Source organism: Xenopus laevis, chromosome 3S, assembly GCF_017654675.1.
Source record: "Xenopus laevis strain J_2021 chromosome 3S, Xenopus_laevis_v10.1, whole genome shotgun sequence".
NCBI lineage: Eukaryota > Metazoa > Chordata > Amphibia > Anura > Pipidae > Xenopus > Xenopus laevis.
Genome location: NC_054376.1, coordinates 2,214,937 through 2,234,511, shown reverse-complemented (window position 1 = coordinate 2,234,511; position 19,575 = coordinate 2,214,937). Strand labels below are relative to the sequence as shown.

At 44.7% G+C, this 19,575-nt stretch overlaps 1 protein-coding gene across 2 annotated transcripts; it reads left to right on the top strand.

Annotated features, from left to right (window-relative positions):
- The first annotated feature begins 1,172 nt into the window (after positions 1-1,172).
- parvb.S (parvin beta S homeolog) lies at positions 1,173-18,932 on the top strand. 2 transcript variants are annotated; one of them, NM_001096050.1, is made up of 13 exons: positions 1,173-1,315; positions 11,076-11,165; positions 11,460-11,530; positions 12,010-12,112; positions 14,007-14,147; positions 14,268-14,383; positions 14,714-14,772; positions 15,243-15,262; positions 15,400-15,461; positions 15,548-15,616; positions 17,472-17,573; positions 18,102-18,174; positions 18,315-18,929. In NM_001096050.1, exons 1-13 carry the CDS (start codon positions 1,201-1,203, stop codon positions 18,389-18,391), a joined length of 1,098 nt encoding a protein of 365 aa, NP_001089519.1. In that variant the 5' UTR covers positions 1,173-1,200; the 3' UTR covers positions 18,392-18,929. The 2 variants fall into 2 exon arrangements, with proteins under 2 accessions (NP_001089519.1, XP_018109934.1); XM_018254445.2 differs by lacking the exon at positions 1,173-1,315 and adding an exon at positions 9,498-9,637 and having other exon boundaries at positions 18,315-18,932.
- The last annotated feature ends 643 nt before the right edge of the window (positions 18,933-19,575 follow it).

Sequence of the window (19,575 nt, the reverse complement as noted above, 5' to 3'; positions counted from 1 at the left end):
GATGCTGGGAGCTGTAGTTATGGGATGGGAGAGGGGATGCTGGGAGCTGTAGTTATGGGATGGGAGAGGGGATGCTGGGAGCTGTGGGTCTGGGATGGGAGAGGGGGATGCTGGGAGCTGTATTTATGGGATGGGAGAGGGGGATGCTGGGAGCTTTAGGTCATGGATGGGAGAGGGGGATGCTGGGAGCTGTGTCTCTGGGATGGGAGAGGGGGATATTGGGAGCTTTAGATCTGGGATGGGAGAGGAGAGGGAATGCTGGGAGTTGTAGTTATGTAATAGGAGAGGGAATGCTGGGAGTTGTAATTATGTAATAGGAGAGGGGATGCTGGGAGTTGTAGCTATGTAATAGGAGAGGGGATGCTGGGAGTTGTAGTTATGTAATAGGAGAGGGGATGCTGGGAGTTGTAATTATGTAATAGGAGAGGGGATGCTGGGAGTTGTAATTATGTAATAGGAGAGGGGATGCTGGGAGTTGTAATTATGTAATAGGAGAGGGGATGCTGGGAGTTGTAGCTATGTAATAGGAGAGGGGATGCTGGGAGTTGTAATTATGTAATAGGAGAGGGGATGCTGGGAGCTGTGGGTCCGACTCCTGCTGATCCTTGGCTTTACCAGAAACCAGTATGTGGGTTCCTTTAGGTACCCCAGTTTCCACCCACAGCCCAACAACATACAGGTGGTTTAAAGGGCTCCTGATAAAACTGACCCTAGTGTGTGTCATGTGATTGGACAATTAGACTGTAAGCTCCACTGAGGCAGAGACTGTTGGCTCTTTTCATGACGATGGCATTCCTAGAGAGAGAGACACTTTCAAAGACAAACAAAAGACCAATTGCAAAGTTCCTTAAATGAATCGTATTTGCTTTTATTTCTTAGAAGCAAAAGTCCCAAAAGGGCTGCTGGGAATTGTAGTGTTGGAATGTGATGCCCTAGGGGAGGGGGGGCACTTATTATCTTTTCCTGGACATTCCTCACTATCAGGATATTTTTGGCTGCAGGATAATTTGTTTCCCCCCCCCCAGCAGCTGAACAATTACTGGGCCAACCCCCCCATCCCTCCCCTCCTGCAGGCTCTGCCCCACCCCCTCCCAGTAGTTCCCAGTAAGTCCCACTGGCTGCTGATAAGACTGAGCTTCAGCTCCACATCCTGTTCCTTCATCACATGAGCTCAGGGTGCTGCTGAGAGGCACCCACACCATGTCCAGCACCCCAGTCAGGTCACCCACCCTCCAGGGCCAAAAGATGAAGAAGGACGAATCATTCCTGGGGAAACTGGGAGGGACCCTGGTCAGGAAGAAGAAAGCCAAAGAGGGTGAGTCTCTGAAGGGTTAAATGGAATTAAAGGGACGGTTAAGAAATCTCAGTTCTGTCTCGTTGAATCTCATATCCACTGATAGAACCGTCTAACTTATATCCGCACCTAATGAAACGCGTCCTCCCCTGACCCATAGAGCTTACAATCTGTTGCTTCCGGTTAATTGCCTCTCCTGTGTCCAGGTTTTTATCATTTTTAAAAAGTTAACGGGCAGCTGCTTAACTACAACTCCCAGAAGTCTTTGCTTTAATGAAGCCATTGTTGCTGCCTGTCGTATTGTAGCTACATAGGGAGTTTTAAGGGTTAATCTGTAAATATAGTGTAGGCAAGTTCTGTGCTGGGGGGGGGGGTTCTGAAAAAGCCTTTTAATCCCTCTCACCTGACTGCGTAACTGCTCCCGGGGTTCCTGGAATTCTGCTATTTATAGGGTTACCGTTTCCAGTGTGTGTGTGTAGGGGGCTTCTCTTTTAGTACTGGTGTCTCAGGGGTTAATCCCTCTTGTGTCTGTGAGTGCTTGGTGCATGCAATGGTTAACCCCACAGATAGTTAGGGGTCGTGCTTTTTATTTGCAGATGATTAATATCTCATTGGTCTAGCTATAGCACACAGAGGGTTAATCTTCCAGGGGTCTTGCTTTAGCCCACAGAGGGTTAATATTCCATGGATCTGACTATGGCCTACAGAGGGTTAATCCGTGGATCTGACTTTTTATTTGCAGATGATTAATATCTCATTGGTCTAGCCATAGCACACAGAGGGATAATCTTCCAGGGGCCTTGCTATGGCCCACAGTGGGTTAATATTCCATGGATCTGGCTATAGCCCACAGAGGGTTGATGTATAGCCCTCAAAGGGTTAATCTCCCAGAGTGCAACACACTGACAGGTTTGGGGAATGAGCTCACGGGTCCCTGAGAGTTTTGGCATTTCCAGGGCAGGATCCACTTCCCCCCTCAGCCGACAGTTTGTGTCCTGTGATGTCAGTGGTCTCTCCTCCTGTTCCCGACATTCCTGCTCTCTGTGTCATTGTCCCAACACTCGGCCAGTGCTACAGCGGGGTCCATGGCACCCAAGGGCCACACTAGACTGGAGAGGGCCACACCAGACTGGAGAGGGCCACACCGAACCGGAGAGGGCCACACCGAACCGGAGAGGGCCACACCGAACCGGAGAGGGCCACACCGAACCGGAGAGGGCCACACCGAACCGGAGAGGGCCACACCGAACCGGAGAGGGCCACACCGAACCGGAGAGGGCCACACTGAACCGGAGAGGGCCACACTAGACTGGAGAGGGCCACACTTGACTGGAGAGGGCCACACTTGACTGGAGAGGGCCACACTTGACTGGAGAGGGCCACACTTGACTGGAGAGGGCCACACTTGACTGGAGAGGGCCACACTTGACTGGAGAGGGCCACACTGAACTGGAGAGGGCCACACTAGACTGGAGAGGGCCACACTAGACTGGAGAGGGCCACACTAGACTGGAGAGGGCCACACTGAACTGGAGAGGGCCACACTGAACTGGAGAGGGCCACACTAGACTGGAGAGGGCCACACTTGACTGGAGAGGGCCACACTGAACTGGAGAGGGCCACACTTGACTGGAGAGGGCCACACTTGACTGGAGAGGGCCACACTTGACTGGAGAGGGCCACACTTGACTGGAGAGGGCCACACTAGACTGGAGATGGCCACACTAGACTGGAGAGGGCCACATAGAAGAGACACCTGCTGCTATTGTATCATTGAATGTGCAAGTAGATATTGGTGTCGGGATGAAGGAATAAAGTAGTGCTGACAAGGCTGCTGTTTCCAGAAAAGGTGGCAAATTTAGCCAGAGAGTCCAAGGGCCACACCGGAGAGGCCACGAGTGACTTCTAATGTTAAAGATCTTTTGTGCCAGGAGAAAACCAAGATAAGTCCCAGTGAGTCTCGTGGCACCTCCCCTCTATAAATAAATATAAACACTTCTCGTTGCCCTTCAACAATTCCAAGAAGCCACTTGGCCAAGGTCGTATCAAACTGTCACAACATTGTCCAGTAAATCGCCAGCTGCGAATGAACCGACCACAGACAGGGGCCCCGGCTGCCCTTCAGCTCCTGAGAACTTGATGCCGATAGTAAAGTTTAATGGAGGAGGAATAATGGACTGGGGCTGTTTATGGGGTTCGGGGCCCCTGGTTCCAGTGAAACCTTACGGCTACAGGATTCAATCATATTAATTTGTGGAACAGTTTGGGGGTCCTTTCCTGTTTCAGCACAAAAATGACCCCCATGCACAGAGCCAGGTCCCTAGAGAATGAGTCAGAGCCCCGACATCACTGATGCCCTTGTGGCTGAATGGAAGCAACTCCCAGCAACAACTCCCAGCAACCATATTCCAAAATCCAGTAGGAACCTTCCCAGAAGAGTCAATAGCAGATTCCCAGGGCAGTGACAGACTCCAGCTCCGCTCAGAACTAATTCCGTGCCGGGTTCTGAGTAATTTCCCCACCCAAAATACAGATCCGACACCCAGCCCCCAGGCCATAAATTCCTCAGCGGCACAAACCTCTCCCTAATAAATTAATCCAATAAACCCCAGTGCCGGTGGCTCAGATCTGTAACTTGTCTGTTCATCCCTCTCTGTATATTTCTACTTATTTATTATATATATATATATATATAGATATTATGGGTAGGAGCTGCCATAGACAGTTCACTGGGGGGGGGGGGGGCTACACCCACCTGTATCGCCTAATGGGAAGTTTTTCAGGGTTCTCTTAAATTTGTAATTTATGTGAGTTATTTCTACTTTTAGTTGGCTGATTAGCTGTTTTATACTGCTAATATCATGAATTAATATCGGCAGCGCCCTCTGCTGTTCTGTCTAAGAAAAACAACAATCATTGAAACCCAAGTCTAAATCAGGTTCCTTATATTGTTTATTATGGGTGCATGGGTGGCTTTATAAGATACTCCCTGGGGGACAACTCCTACCCGTCCCTTTAAAGGCCCCGCCCCTTTATCTACAGGAAACAGCTTTGTGGTCATGTGATCAGATATGGCCGCTCAGGGGATCTTATTTAGCTCCAGTGTTTTATTATTCGCTGCTGGAGAGGTCGGTCAGAGTCTTATTTGCCTTTACCAAGTGAGTGTTTCCCACCAGCGAACCCCCAACTGCCTTTAATTTCTTTTTTCAGTTCCCCTTATTTATAGGACCCCAATATTCTCCGCTGTAGGGAAAAGATTCATTTGTTTCTGGCAGTCCCTGACCCAGAGGAGCTTGCACTCCAACTATACACTATCATTGGGGCAAAGTAAACGTAAGACTAAGTTGTATATCGTTGGCTTCTGCTACATTGTTTCAGGAGTCAGAACCAACAGTTTTTTGTGTTGCCTCTGTGTATTGAATTCCATGTACTCCTTTAGGGTAAGGCCACACGAGGAGATTCAGGGAGATTTTGTTGACTAATCGCCTCGTCTTTTGAGCGACTTATCTCCCTGAACTGCCTCAGCGTTTTTTTCCATAGGTTACAATGTAAAGTCGCCTGCGCTAATGCACACGCGGCGATGCGTTTTCTATAGTCGCCCGAAGTTGCCTCACCCATTGTAGCCTATGGGGAAAAACGCTGAGGCAGTACGGGGAGATAGTCGCTCAAAAGACGAGGCGATTAGGCTACAAAATCTCCCCGAATCTCCTCGTGTGGACTAACCCTTAAGATTCAGCTCCCGCCGTATCATTTCTGCAGCGTCTGTTATTCCAGGAGGGGGGGGCAGCAAGAGCCGAAATTCCCAATAATAGTCTCCGTGACGCCTCGTCTTGTTCCAATGTGAGGAACGTTAATTTTAGCCGTAACCAGAGAAGCTGCTGTTAATGGAATACTTGGCTCTCTACTTCTGAGTCGTTACAGGCTGCGGCAGATGTAAATATTGATTTCTGTTGTTCTGTGTAACTGTCTGATCCCTCATTAATTATCCACTGAGCAATCACTTATAAAGGGGAACTACACCCAAAACTTGCACAAGGAAGGAAATAGAATTCTCTGCAACCTCCTCGTATCCCTTTATTATTCCTACTGGGTTTATAGTGAAGTGTAACGGACTTCTACTTTATTGTTTCAAGAGTCAGAACCACAGAACAAACAGTGACCGACACAATAACAGTTACACAGAACTATAAACCCAGTGAGAATGAGGAATGAATGGATATTGGGAAGTTGTATCAGGAGTCAGAGGCAGCAGTGCAGGGAAGAGAAAAGGACAGACACAATGACAGTTACACAGAACTATAAACCCAGTGAGAATGAGGAATGAATGGATATTGGGAAGTTGTATCAGGAGTCAGAAGCAGCAGTGCAGAGAAGAGAAAGGGACAGACACAATGACAGTTACACAGAACTATAAACCCAGTGAGAATGAGGAATGAATGGATATTGGGAAGTTGTATCAGGAGTCAGAGGCAGCAGTGCAGAGAAGAGAAAGGGACAGACACAATGACAGTTACACAGAACTATAAACCCAGTGAGAATGAGGAATGAATGGATATTGGGAAGTTGTATCAGGAGTCAGAAGCAGCAGTGCAGAGAAAGGGACAGACACAATGACAGTTACACAGAACTATAAACCCAGTGAGAATGAGGAATGAATGGATATTGGGAAGTTGTATCAGGAGTCAGAGGCAGCAGTGCAGAGAAAGGGACAGACACAATGACAGTTACACAGAACTATAAACCCAGTGAGAATGAGGAATGAATGGATATTGGGAAGTTGTATCAGGAGTCAGAAGCAGCAGTGCAGAGAAGAGAAAGGGACAGACACAATGACAGTTACACAGAACTATAAACCCAGTGAGAATGAGGAATGAATGGATATTGGGAAGTTGTATCAGGAGTCAGAAGCAGCAGTGCAGAGAAAGGGACAGACACAATGACAGTTACACAGAACTATAAACCCAGTGAGAATGAGGAATGAATGGATATTGGGAAGTTGTATCAGGAGTCAGAAGCAGCAGTGCAGAGAAAGGGACAGACACAATGCCAGTTACACAGAACTATAAACCCAGTGAGAATGAGGAATGAATGGATATTGGGAAGTTGTATCAGGAGTCAGAGGCAGCAGTGCAGAGAAGAGAAAGGGACAGACACAATGACAGTTACACAGAACTATAAACCCAGTGAGAATGAGGAATGAATGGATATTGGGAAGTTGTATCAGGAGTCAGAAGCAGCAGTGCAGAGAAGAGAAAGGGACAGACACAATGACAGTTACACAGAACTATAAACCCAGTGAGAATGAGGAATGAATGGATATTGGGAAGTTGTATCAGGAGTCAGAAGCAGCAGTGCAGAGAAAGGGACAGACACAATGACAGTTACACAGAACTATAAACCCAGTGAGAATGAGGAATGAATGGATATTGGGAAGTTGTATCAGGAGTCAGAAGCAGCAGTGCAGAGAAAGGGACAGACACAATGACAGTTACACAGAACTATAAACCCAGTGAGAATGAGGAATGAATGGATATTGGGAAGTTGTATCAGGAGTCAGAAGCAGCAGTGCAGAGAAGAGAAAGGGACAGACACAATGACAGTTACACAGAACTATAAACCCAGTGAGAATGAGGAATGAATGGATATTGGGAAGTTGTATCAGGAGTCAGAGGCAGCAGTGCAGAGAAGAGAAAGGGACAGACACAATGACAGTTACACAGAACTATAAACCCAGTGAGAATGAGGAATGAATGGATATTGGGAAGTTGTATCAGGAGTCAGAACCAGCAGTGCAGAGAAAGGGACAGACATACTGTACTGTCTAAGGCAATCAATATGGCACCTCCCATATGTATAAATACAAATATACAGAGAAGGAATGTTCTGGGCACACAATAAGCTATACCCTCATACTGTACTGTCTAAGGGAATCAATATGGCACCTCCTCCTCCCATATGTATAAATAGAAATATACAGAGAAGGAATGTTCTGGGCACACAATAAGCTATACCCCCATACTGTACTGTCTAAGGGAATCAATATGGCACCTCCTCCTCCTCCCATATGTATAAATACAAATATACAGAGAAGGAATGTTCTGGGCACACAATAAGCTATACCCTCATACTGTACTGTCTAAGGGAATCAATATGGCACCTCCTCCTCCTCCCATATGTATAAATACAAATATACAGAGAAGGAATGTTCTGGGCACACAATAAGCTATACCCTCATACTGTACTGTCTAAGGGAATCAATATGGCACCTCCTCCTCCCATATGTATAAATACAAATATACAGAGAAGGAATGTTCTGGGCACACAATAAGCTATACCCTCATGCTGTACTGTCTAAGGGAATCAATATGGCACCTCCTCCTCCTCCCATATGTATAAATACAAATATACAGAGAAGGAATGTTCTGGGCACACAATAAGCTATACCCTCATACTGTACTGTCTAAGGGAATCAATATGGCACCTCCTCCGCCTCCCATATGTATAAATACAAATATACAGAGAAGGAATGTTCTGGGCACACAATAAGCTATACCCTCATACTGTACTGTCTAAGGGAATCAATATGGCACCTCCTCCTCCCATATGTATAAATACAAATATACAGAGAAGGAATGTTCTGGGCACACAATAAGCTATACCCTCATACTGTACTGTCTAAGGGAATCAATATGGCACCTCCTCCTCCCATATGTATAAATAGAAATATACAGAGAAGGAATGTTCTGGGCACACAATAAGCTATACCCCCATACTGTACTGTCTAAGGGAATCAATATGGCACCTCCTCCTCCTCCCATATGTATAAATACAAATATACAGAGAAGGAATGTTCTGGGCACACAATAAGCTATACCCTCATACTGTACTGTCTAAGGGAATCAATATGGCACCTCCTCCTCCCATATGTATAAATAGAAATATACAGAGAAGGAATGTTCTGGGCACACAATAAGCTATACCCCCATACTGTACTGTCTAAGGGAATCAATATGGCACCTCCTCCCATATGTATAAATACAAATATACAGAGAAGGAATGTTCTGGGCACACAATAAGCTATACCCCCATACTGTACTGTCTAAGGGAATCAATATGGCACCTCCTCCTCCTCCCATATGTATAAATACAAATATACAGAGAAGGAATGTTCTGGGCACACAATAAGCTATACCCTCATACTGTACTGTCTAAGGGAATCAATATGGCACCTCCTCCTCCCATATGTATAAATACAAATATACAGAGAAGGAATGTTCTAGGCACACAATAAGCTATACCCTCATACTGTACTGTCTAAGGGAATCAATATGGCACCTCCTCCTCCTCCCATATGTATAAATACAAATATACAGAGAAGGAATGTTCTGGGCACACAATAAGCTATACCCTCATACTGTACTGTCTAAGGGAATCAATATGGCACCTCCTCCCATATGTATAAATACAAATATACAGAGAAGGAATGTTCTGGGCACACAATAAGCTATACCCTCATACTGTACTGTCTAAGGGAATCAATATGGCACCTCCTCCTCCCATATGTATAAATACAAATATACAGAGAAGGAATGTTCTGGGCACACAATAAGCTATACCCTCATACTGTACTGTCTAAGGGAATCAATATGGCACCTCCTCCTCCCATATGTATAAATACAAATATACAGAGAAGGAATGTTCTGGGCACACAATAAGCTATACCCTCATACTGTACTGTCTAAGGGAATCAATATGGCACATCCTCCTCCCATATGTATAAATACAAATATACAGAGAAGGAATGTTCTGGGCACACAATAAGCTATACCCTCATACTGTACTGTCTAAGGGAATCAATATGGCACATCCTCCTCCCATATGTATAAATACAAATATACAGAGAAAGAGTGTTCTGGGCACACAATAAGCTATACCCTCATACTGTACTGTCTAAGGGAATCAATATGGCACCTCCCTCCTCCCATATGTATAAATACAAATATACAGAGAAGGAATGTTCTGGGCACACAATAAGAGGACATGGGAGGGGAGCTCAATCCTTTATATAAAGAAAAGACTTCCCCTTTATTTTGTTTACAATCTGCTGCTCTGATTGGCCGGGTTCCCTGGGATGTGAGAGACCAATAAATCCAGTGCAAATGTTCAGACGCTGGTGATAGAATTTCAGCCTTTCCTCCCCCCTCGTCCCATCGTCAGTCAGTCAGAAATATCCTGAGCGAATGCTGCTCGGAGTCACTTGCCCCCAGTCAGAAGCTGCAGAGAGAGAGTCGCACAGGATCATGTCGGGGCTGCTGTGCAGGAAGCGCAGGAAAGAAGCTGCAGGTATGGGGGGAGGGGCTTGAGGTGCCCAGGTAAGGGGTGCCAGGGTGGGACTGTTTGGGAGTAACAGGGGCACATAGATACTTGTTCCTTACTGTCAGATCATTTATAATGTGTTAGAATAAAGCTTCAGTCTGCACAGTGCTGCATACAGATTCTCTGCCCCACAGAGCTTGCAGTCTCCCAAAGCAACGTGAGACCTGAATGACCCTTACTAGACAGAACAGTTGCAGACAGAGACTATAGACTGACAGTTACACTCACTAACTGCCAGTGCGTCACTGGCTCATTGGTGGGTCCATTACAAACTGTCGGATTTCCCAGCCGGGCCAGAACTGTCTCTCAGCCACATGTTTGTCTCAGAGCGTAGTGGCCTCCTGGAGCTTCCACCCAGCAGAGGTGGGAATAGGAGAAGATTGAGAAACTATTTGTGAGAATTGCTAAAGGGGAACTTTCCCTAAAAACTGTGTATCTACTGAATTACTTTTACTTCCCAATATCCATTCATTCCTCATTCTCACTGGGTTTATAGTTCTGTGTAACTGTCATTGTGTCTGTCCCTTTCTCTGCACTGCTGCTTCTGACTCCTGATACAACTTCCCAATATCCATTCATTCCTCATTCTCACTGGGTTTATAGTTCTGTGTAACTGTCATTGTGTCTGTCCCTTTCTCTGCACTGCTGCCTCTGACTCCTGATACAACTTCCCAATATCCATTCATTCCTCATTCTCACTGGGTTTATAGTTCTGTGTAACTGTCATTGTGTCTGTCCCTTTCTCTGCACTGCTGCTTCTGACTCCTGATACAACTTCCCAATATCCATTCATTCCTCATTCTCACTGGGTTTATAGTTCTGTGTAACTGTCATTGTGTCTGTCCCTTTCTCTTCTCTGCACTGCTGCTTCTGACTCCTGATACAACTTCCCAATATCCATTCATTCCTCATTCTCACTGGGTTTATAGTTCTGTGTAACTGTCATTGTGTCTGTCCCTTTCTCTTCTCTGCACTGCTGCCTCTGACTCCTGATACAACTTCCCAATATCCATTCATTCCTCATTCTCACTGGGTTTATAGTTCTGTGTAACTGTCATTGTGTCTGTCCCTTTCTCTGCACTGCTGCTTCTGACTCCTGATACAACTTCCCAATATCCATTCATTCCTCATTCTCACTGGGTTTATAGTTCTGTGTAACTGTCATTGTGTCTGTCCCTTTCTCTTCTCTGCACTGCTGCTTCTGACTCCTGATACAACTTCCCAATATCCAACTCCTGAAACACTGTAGCAGAAGGCAGCTGATTAACCTGGAGGATAATTAATTGTGTTACATTGTTTCAAGAGTTTTCCAGTTTTCTATTGGACATCTGGTCTCTAAGCTTGCTATCCTTAGCAACCAGGCAGTAGTTGATGATTGAGTGATGTTCTCTGATGTTCCTTGCAGTGAGTGATCTCCAGGAAGAGGGTAAAAATGCCATCAATGCACCCATGTCACCCACCCCCATCGATCTGCACCCAGAGGACACCCTGCTTGGTAAGGGCATGACTTCTTGATTTTTTTTTTACTTGAATTCATAATTTATTTAAAATGCACCCTCTGCTGGTGAATTTAAATATTGCATGATAGACATGAGCTACATGCTTGGCAACTCTATATTAGTCCCATGTTTAGTGCTCCCTCTGCTGGTGAATACATATATTACATGCTAGACCCAAAGGGAATTTTAAACAGGACCCAGGGTTTATATTGCTCCCTCTAGTGGTGGAATAGATGTTGCACTGGTTCTGTATTATGGCTCTAAGCACCATTGTGTTTGTGGCCCTGCAGAGGAGAATGAGGAACGCACCATGATCGACCCCAATTCCAAGGAAGAGACCAAATTCAAGGAGCTTGTGAAGGTAAGGGGTGCAGCTGGGTTATGGGATTTTGGGGCTTGATTGAGGCAGGGAGTAATACTGATTATGATTATATTACTGGAACTCTGGGAAATGATGGGATTTAACATAGGGTGCTGTTCCTGCTGAATTGTGCTTAGTACAGGGAATACCTGTGCTGCCATAGTTTTATGGGATCTCTCTGTACAGACTATGAGCAAACTTAGGGGGCTGTTCCTGCTGAATTGTGCTTAGTACAGGGAATACCTATGCTGCCATAGTTTTATGGGATCTCTCTGTACAGACTATGAGCAAACTTAGGGGACTGTTCCTGCTGAATTGTGCTTAGTACAGGGAATACCTATGCTGCCATAGTTTTATGGGATCTCTCTGTACAGACTATGAGCAAACTTAGGGGACTGTTCCTGCTGAATTGTGCTTAGTACAAGGGCACTCTTATACTGATTTCTTGCAGTCCTCATTCTAACTCTGGTCATTTTCAGGTCCTTATTGACTGGATTAATGAGGTTCTGGTCGAGGAGAGAATTATTGTGAAGAATTTGGAAGAGGATCTGTATGACGGGCAGGTGCTGCAGAAACTTCTAGGTGAGAAGAAACTCAAGTTCTAAGGTAGTGGAAATCCTGAGCTCATTTGCAGTAGGAACAGCAGGAATCTCCCCCAGGTACAAAGCTCTGATTCTCTGTACTTCCTGCTCCTGGGCTGTTCTCTTTCCTATGGTCAGACAGGAACCTCCCCCTGGGTAAGTGAATCCAATCTCCCCCAGTACTTACCCAGGTACAGAGCTCTGATTCTCTGTACTTCCTGCTCCTGGGCTGTTCTCTTTCCTATGGTCAGACAGGAACCTCCTCCTGGGTAAGTGAATCCAATCTCCCCCAGTACTTACCCAGGTACAAAGCTCTGATTCTCTGTACTTCCTGCTCCTGGGCTGTTCTCTTTCCCATGGTCAGACAGGAACCTTTCCATTTGTCTAATGACTCTAATCCTCCTTCACTATTGGAGCAAGACTGGATTTGTTTTTCCGGGGGGTAGTGTCTGGTCTGACCATGGGAAAGAGAACAGCCCAGGAGCAGGGACTACAGAGAATGAGAATATGGAGAACAGCGACTGTCGCATCTTTATCATTAGTAATTCACTTCTCTTGAAATAGAAACAATATAAATATCACGGGCAGATTTATTGCCACATCAGCGCATCCCGGGGGGCTGCCCCCATAAAGGAGCGGTGGGCTCAGCGTGGCTTCTGATTTACATAACACTTTTCCCAGCATCCCTTGCGGTACAGGGAACGCATGGATCAGCAAAATACTAAATAGGTTAATAACCTGCTCTTTAATTAGTTCCGTTCCTTTAAGATCTTTATTGATTGGAGGAACGTGATTGGACGGGAGGCGACATCGTTATCATCATCTTTTATTCATGAAGCCCCTGCTCTGTAATTATCCCCCAGAAATGGAGCTTAGGGCTCCTTATTATTCTGTGCGACGCCTCAAATTAATTTCTGCAACTTGATTCTACTCGTTCTTTATATTGTCAGCTTTGACTTAGCGACCTTAATTATCATTTCATCTTCCATATACTTCCCACCTTATCTGCTGCAGTATAGAGCTCTGCTGGGTATGTTTCTTCTCCTTCATTATATTGTGCAGCGCCCCCTACAGGTCACTGCGGTGAAGTACCTAATTATAAGGGATAATGTACCCCCTACTGTAAATGATAAGGATATTAGAAGTCACTGAGGGGTTGTTCTGTGACCATATAAAGGCACAAGGCTGCAGGCTGAGTTATACAGGGAACTCTGAGTATCACTCATGTATTATAAGGGATAATGTACCCCCTACTGTAAATGATAAGGATATTAGAAGTCACTGAGGGGTTGTTCTGTGACCATATAAAGACACAAGGCTGCAGGCTGAGTTATACAGGGAACTCTGAGTATCACTCATGTATTATAAGGATAATGCACCCCCTACTGTAAATGATAAGGATATTAGAAGTCACTGAGGGGTTGTTCTGTGACCATATAAAGGCACAAGGCTGCAGGCTGAGTTATACAGGGAACTCTGAGTATCACTCATGTATTATAAGGGATAATGTACCCCCTACTGTAAATGATAAGGATATTAGAAGTCACTGAGGGGTTGTTCTGTGACCATATAAAGGCACAAGGCTGCAGGCTGAGTTATACAGGGAACTCTGAGTATCACTCATGTATTATAAGGGATAATGTACCCCCCTACTGTAAATGATAAGGATATTAGAAGTCACTGAGGGGTTGTTCTGTGACCATATAAAGGCACAAGGCTGCAGGCTGAGTTATACAGGGAACTCTGAGTATCACTCATGTATTATAAGGGATAATGTACCCCCTACTGTATATAATAAGGAATAATGTATCCTGTACGTCAGAGACAATGAGCAGAGACGGGGGTGAGAGAAGAAATAATGGGATAAAACCCTAATAATAATTTCCTGTATTTAGAGACACTGGGGAGTCGGAAGCTGAATGTTGCGGAGGTCACACAGTCCGAGATTGGGCAGAAGCAGAAGCTACAGACAGTTCTGGAAGCCGTACAGGAGCTGCTGAGACCTCAGGGGTGGGCCATAAGGTGGAACGTTGACTGTAAGTATTCATGGGCGGGGCCTCGGTTTCTTAAAGGGAACCTGTCTGTGGCTCAGCACTTTCTCTTGCTGTGAGACTGACGTCCCTTTATCTCTCTGTCTGTCTCTTTATCATATAAAGCCATCCATGGGAAAAACCTGGTGGCAATTCTGCACCTTCTGGTGGCGCTGGCGATGCATTTCCGGGCTCCAATCCGCCTCCCTGAGCACGTGTGTGTACAAGTTGTAGTAGTGAAGGTGAGTCTAATTGCCAGACACTATATAACAGCTCCCTGTATCCCACAATAAGTTTTCTATTCCCGGGAACCCAAAATGCTTCTCCTTCTGGAGTTTCCTTAATTTGCCACTGGGGGGCAGTGCAGTACCAGCTTTAGGCAACTTGTCGCCGTTTAGGGGATGAGCCCTGAAATCCTGCATGTCCATGGGAATCAATATGGCAGCTCTGACTTGATGGGCTGCTGGAAGACCCCATTAATTCTAATCAAGGGGTCGTTAAACCCATTCTCGGACTGGGCTCCTGCAGAACCTCTTTTTGTGAGGCTGATTTGCTTACGTTTGTTTTTTCAGAAGCGCGAGGGTTTGTTGCAGACGGCACATGTGACCGAGGAGCTGACAACCACCACTGAGTAAGCGGAGAAACCTCTACTGCCCCCCAATACCTCTCACATTCTTCCAATGGTTTTGGAACCCCCAGATACACAAATTAAGGATTTCAGCCCTTTTAGGGGAACGACTCTCATCTCTAATCCCCTCGGTGTTGGGGCTTTGTTCCTATTAGCGACTCCTCACTCTGCTTTGATTGGCGGATGCCAAAATTCTGGGAATCGAGGAGATGAGACTGAGCCTTTAATTGGCTTTTAACTAATCCCCAGGCAGTCGGAACGCACAGCGAGGAGCAACTGAAATACAAAAAGCTACAAATAGTCAGTGTCTCCCTTAATAGTGAGTCAAACAACCCATTGTGCCGTCAGCCTGCTACTCCCAGCATGCTCTGTTGCAGCCACGTGCTGACCTATGACCTTGCAGGCTGAGGTTCTTCCTGTTTGATCAAACAGATTCACCCTTAATGGAACTAACTGTGTTTTCTTCTTTCTAGGATGATGATGGGCAAATTTGGTGAGTCAGTATTTTCTTCTGGTCAAACACAGGAATTAAATAAGAGTGTGGGGGGAGGGGTTTCATATTGACCAATTAAAACCATTAAGTTGACTTGTCAATATCACTTATAACCTGTTTACTTCCCCTTTATGCAGAGCGCGATGCATTTGACACTTTATTTGACCACGCCCCTGACAAACTGAGTGTTGTTAAGAAGGTGAGTGTCGCCCCTCTCCCACTGTTGCTCCCGGTTACGTAAGGGTAGGTGGGTATTAACCCCGTGTTCTGCCCCTTCTCTTCCAGTCCTTGATCACGTTTGTGAATAAACATCTGAACAAGTTGAATTTGGAAGTGACAGAGTTGGAGACTCAGGTGGGACCTGGTTTCTATGTGAATATGTTTCATTTTCAACTGATATTTGAGCCCCTAATACAAGTTTGCTCTGGTTCCATTATCTGAACTGATAGAAATGTTTTACTGCTGACGTTCTGCTTCCATGATGTGGACCTCATCGGTTGCCTCATCGGTTGCCATTAGTGGGGGGCATAGCAGACATCCTTGGGGGCACAGTCTGTAGAGATAGTGGGTCCTGAGTAAACACAACTCGCCGTAACTGTGGACCATAATCCCTGTTCCAGACAACACATGGCCCTCAACTAATAGTCCTCTTAAGTGCCCTAGACCTTTACTAACTTTCTCATTGAATAACCTATAGCTCTACTAACATTGGCTTAAATGACCTAGACCTCTACTGCTTGAATGACCTAGACCTCGAATGAACTAGAACTCTACTGTCATTCCTCTTAATTATTCTAGACCTCTACTAACTTTCCAACTGAAAAACCTAGATCTCCACTAATATTTAGCTGAAATGACCTAGACCTTTACTGACATTCTGTAGACCTCGAATGAAGTAGACCTCTACTGATATTGCTCTTAATTGACCTAGACGTCTACTAACTTTCCAACTGATTAACCTAGATCTCCACTAACAATTTGCTTAAATACCTAGACCTTTACTGACATGTCAATTGAATGACCTAGACTTCTACTTATGTTTTGCTTTAATGGTCTACACCTCTACTGACATTCTTCTAGGATGACCTAGCCTTCTACTAACATTTTGCTTGCATGCTCTAGACCACTGCTGACATTTCACTTGAATGACCTAGACCTCTACTAATATTCTGCATTAATTACCTAAATCTCTACTGATGTTCTGCTTGAATGACCGAGGCTTCTGCTAACATTCTGTTTGAATTAGCTAGACCTCTGCTGATGTTCTGCTTGAATGAACTCAACCTCTACTGATGTTTTTCTTGGATAATCTAGACCTCAACTGACCTGATGCTAGGGTTACCTAAACTTCTAACATTTTGGTTGAATGATCCAGACCTTTGCTGGCATTTCACTTGAATGACCAAGACCTCCAATAACATTCTGCTTGAATGACCTAGACCCCTACTACTGTTCATTTTGAATGACCTAGACGAACGTTCTGCTTAAATTACTTTCATCTCTACTGATGTTCTGTTTGAATGACCTACACTTCTGCCGACCTTCAATTTAAATGACCTAGGCCCCCACTGATGTTCTAGACTTCTACCGACATTCTCCTTGATTGATTTAGACATTTACTGATGTTCTCCTTAATCGACTTGCACTTCTACTGACCTTCCTCTTGAACGACCTTGACTGGTCTCTAGAACTGAAAAAGTACATGTTCTAAGTCACCCACGAACTAGGCAGCCTCAATGTTAACTCTGTGACAATGCTGATAGGTGGGCTCCCTGATTCTAGATTTTCAGTATAAAGTAGGGATAGACAACCTTCAGCATCCTGAATGTTATAAACTTCCAACATCCATAAACGAGAGGAAGAAAACACAATGTGGAGGGTAAGACCTCTCTACAACACTTACAGCTAATAAAAATCATGATGGCAGCTCCATTTCCAGAGTGACAGGGGAACAAATGCCTCTTCCATAACGGCCTCGGCTGCAGTTTATATTCTGTATAAATCAGGGGGAATCTGACAAATCCCATTTACATTTGGTCTGTAATGAGGAGGATTGTGCCGCAGTCTGGCAGATTCACATTTACATTCTCCTTCCGAAGGCAAATTTCTCTTCTTTATTATGGAAATAATGAAAACTAAAGGGAAAGTTTTCCTCTGTAGCCTTCTGTTTGCGAGAAAATTGCAGATTCATTTCTGTTTCTCTGCACAGTTTGCAGACGGAGTTTACCTGGTGCTGCTCATGGGGCTCCTCGAAGGTTATTTTGTTCCTCTTCATAATTTCTACCTGACGCCAGAAGGCTTTGAACAGACGGTGAGTGGGGCTCTGTGATTGGCTGGATTGGGAGATCATTGGGAACAGGGTCTTTTGTAAATGGGTGAACATGTAATTATACAGGCATAGCTGCAGGCAACATAGATATTCCCCTGTACTAAGCACAATTCAGCAGGAACAGTCCCTAAGTTTGCTCATAGTCTGTACAGAGAGATCCCATAAAACTATGGCAGCATAGGTATTCCCCTGTACTAAGCACAATTCAGCAGGAACAGTCCCCTAAGTTTGCTCATAGTCTGTACAGAGAGATCCCATAAAACTATGGCAGTATAGGTATTCCCCTGTACTAAGCACAATTCAGCAGGAACAGTCCCTAAGTTTGCTCATAGTCTGTACAGAGAGATCCCATAAAACTATGGTACATAGGTATTCCCTGTACTAAGCACAATTCAGCAGGAACACAGGTGAACACGTGTATGAAATAAATCGGGTATTTCAGGGCTGTGACTGTCTCTTTTGTACAGATGACCTGGGCCCATGTCCTCATGACTCTCCCTTTTAATTCAGGTTCACAATGTCGCCTTCTCCTTTGAGCTGATGCAGGACGGGGGGCTGAAGAAGCCGAAAGCCAGGCCTGAAGGTAATAGTCATTTTAACTCTTCCTGAGTCAGAACCAGCAGTGCAGAGAATAGAAACGGCCAGACAGACACTGACATTACCTGTAACTTTTATCCTAGAATAACATTTCCTTTTAATATTCATTCTTTTTTTTTTTTGCAGATATTGTCAATCTTGACCTAAAGTCGACTCTGCGAGTGTTATATAATCTATTTACAAAGTACAAGCACCTTGACTGAACCTGTTTTTATCCTTCCTATGTTTTGCCTTATGTGGAAAATGCACTGCTCCCCCAATTCCTCCGACCCCCCAAGAACCATGTGTGTCTTGTGATATTTATATATTCTCTCTCCTGGCTCCTGCCTCGCGGCACAGGGATCCAGCTCAGTTACTCTCTGCCCAGTAAGAAGTGTAAGAGAATTTCCCATTTCAGTATCCGACATCCCTTGCTCCTTTCAGAGGTTTGTGGGAGTTGTAGTTTTGCAGCTGTAGGGCGACACACTGAATGATATCCCTTTAAAATAACATCCAAACTGATGGATAGAAGAAAAAATGAATTTGTTTTATTAAACTGGACCAATGAAAATGCAGAGTTTGTGTTTCCTCCCATAGTCGCTCAGTCTGACGTCTGCTTCCAGAACAAGATGCTGTGCTTTCCCTTTAACTGGAAATATTGTCATTAAATTATATCTTGTGCACTGTGTCTTTAAATTTCCCTTTGTCTCAACTCCTGTAGTGTTTTGTTCTTCAACAATATAAAGTATTATAATTGTGACGTCACATAAATGTCTTTCTTTTTGTTATATCACTCATGTATTATAAGGGATAATGTACCCCCTACTGTAAATGATAAGGATATTAGAAGTCACTGAGGGGTTGTTCTGTGACCATATAAAGGCACAAGGCTGCAGGCTGAGTTATACAGGGAACTCTGAGTATTACTCATGTATTATAAGGGATAATGTACCCCCTACTGTAAATGATAAGGATATTAGAAGTCACTGAGGGGTTGTTCTGTGACCATATAAAGACACAAGGCTGCAGGCTGAGTTATACAGGGAACTCTGAGTATCACTCATGTATTATAAGGGATAATGTACCCCCTACTGTAAATGATAAGGATATTAGAAGTCACTGAGGGGTTGTTCTGTGACCATATAAAGGCACAAGGCTACAGGCTGAGTTATACAGGGAACTCTGAGTATCACTCATGTATTATAAGGGATAATGTACCCCCTACTGTAAATGATAAGGATATTAGAAGTCACTGAGGGTTGTTCTGTGACCATATAAAGACACAAGGCTGCAGGCTGAGTTATACAGGGAACTCTGAGTATCACTCATGTATTATAAGGGATAATGTACCCCCTACTGTAAATGATAAGGATATTAGAAGTCACTGAGGGGTTGTTCTGTGACCATA

Excerpts from the sequence above, each read along its gene's own strand:
- parvb.S (NM_001096050.1), top strand. The coding sequence starts at position 1,201 with ATGTCCAGCACCCCAGTCAGGTCACCCACCCTCCAGGGCCAAAAGATG. Across the intron at positions 11,531-12,009 it reads AATTCAAGGAGCTTGTGAAG|GTCCTTATTGACTGGATTAA; the intron begins GTAAGGGGTGCA and ends GGTCATTTTCAG. Across the intron at positions 15,263-15,399 it reads GATGATGATGGGCAAATTTG|AGCGCGATGCATTTGACACT; the intron begins GTGAGTCAGTAT and ends CCCTTTATGCAG.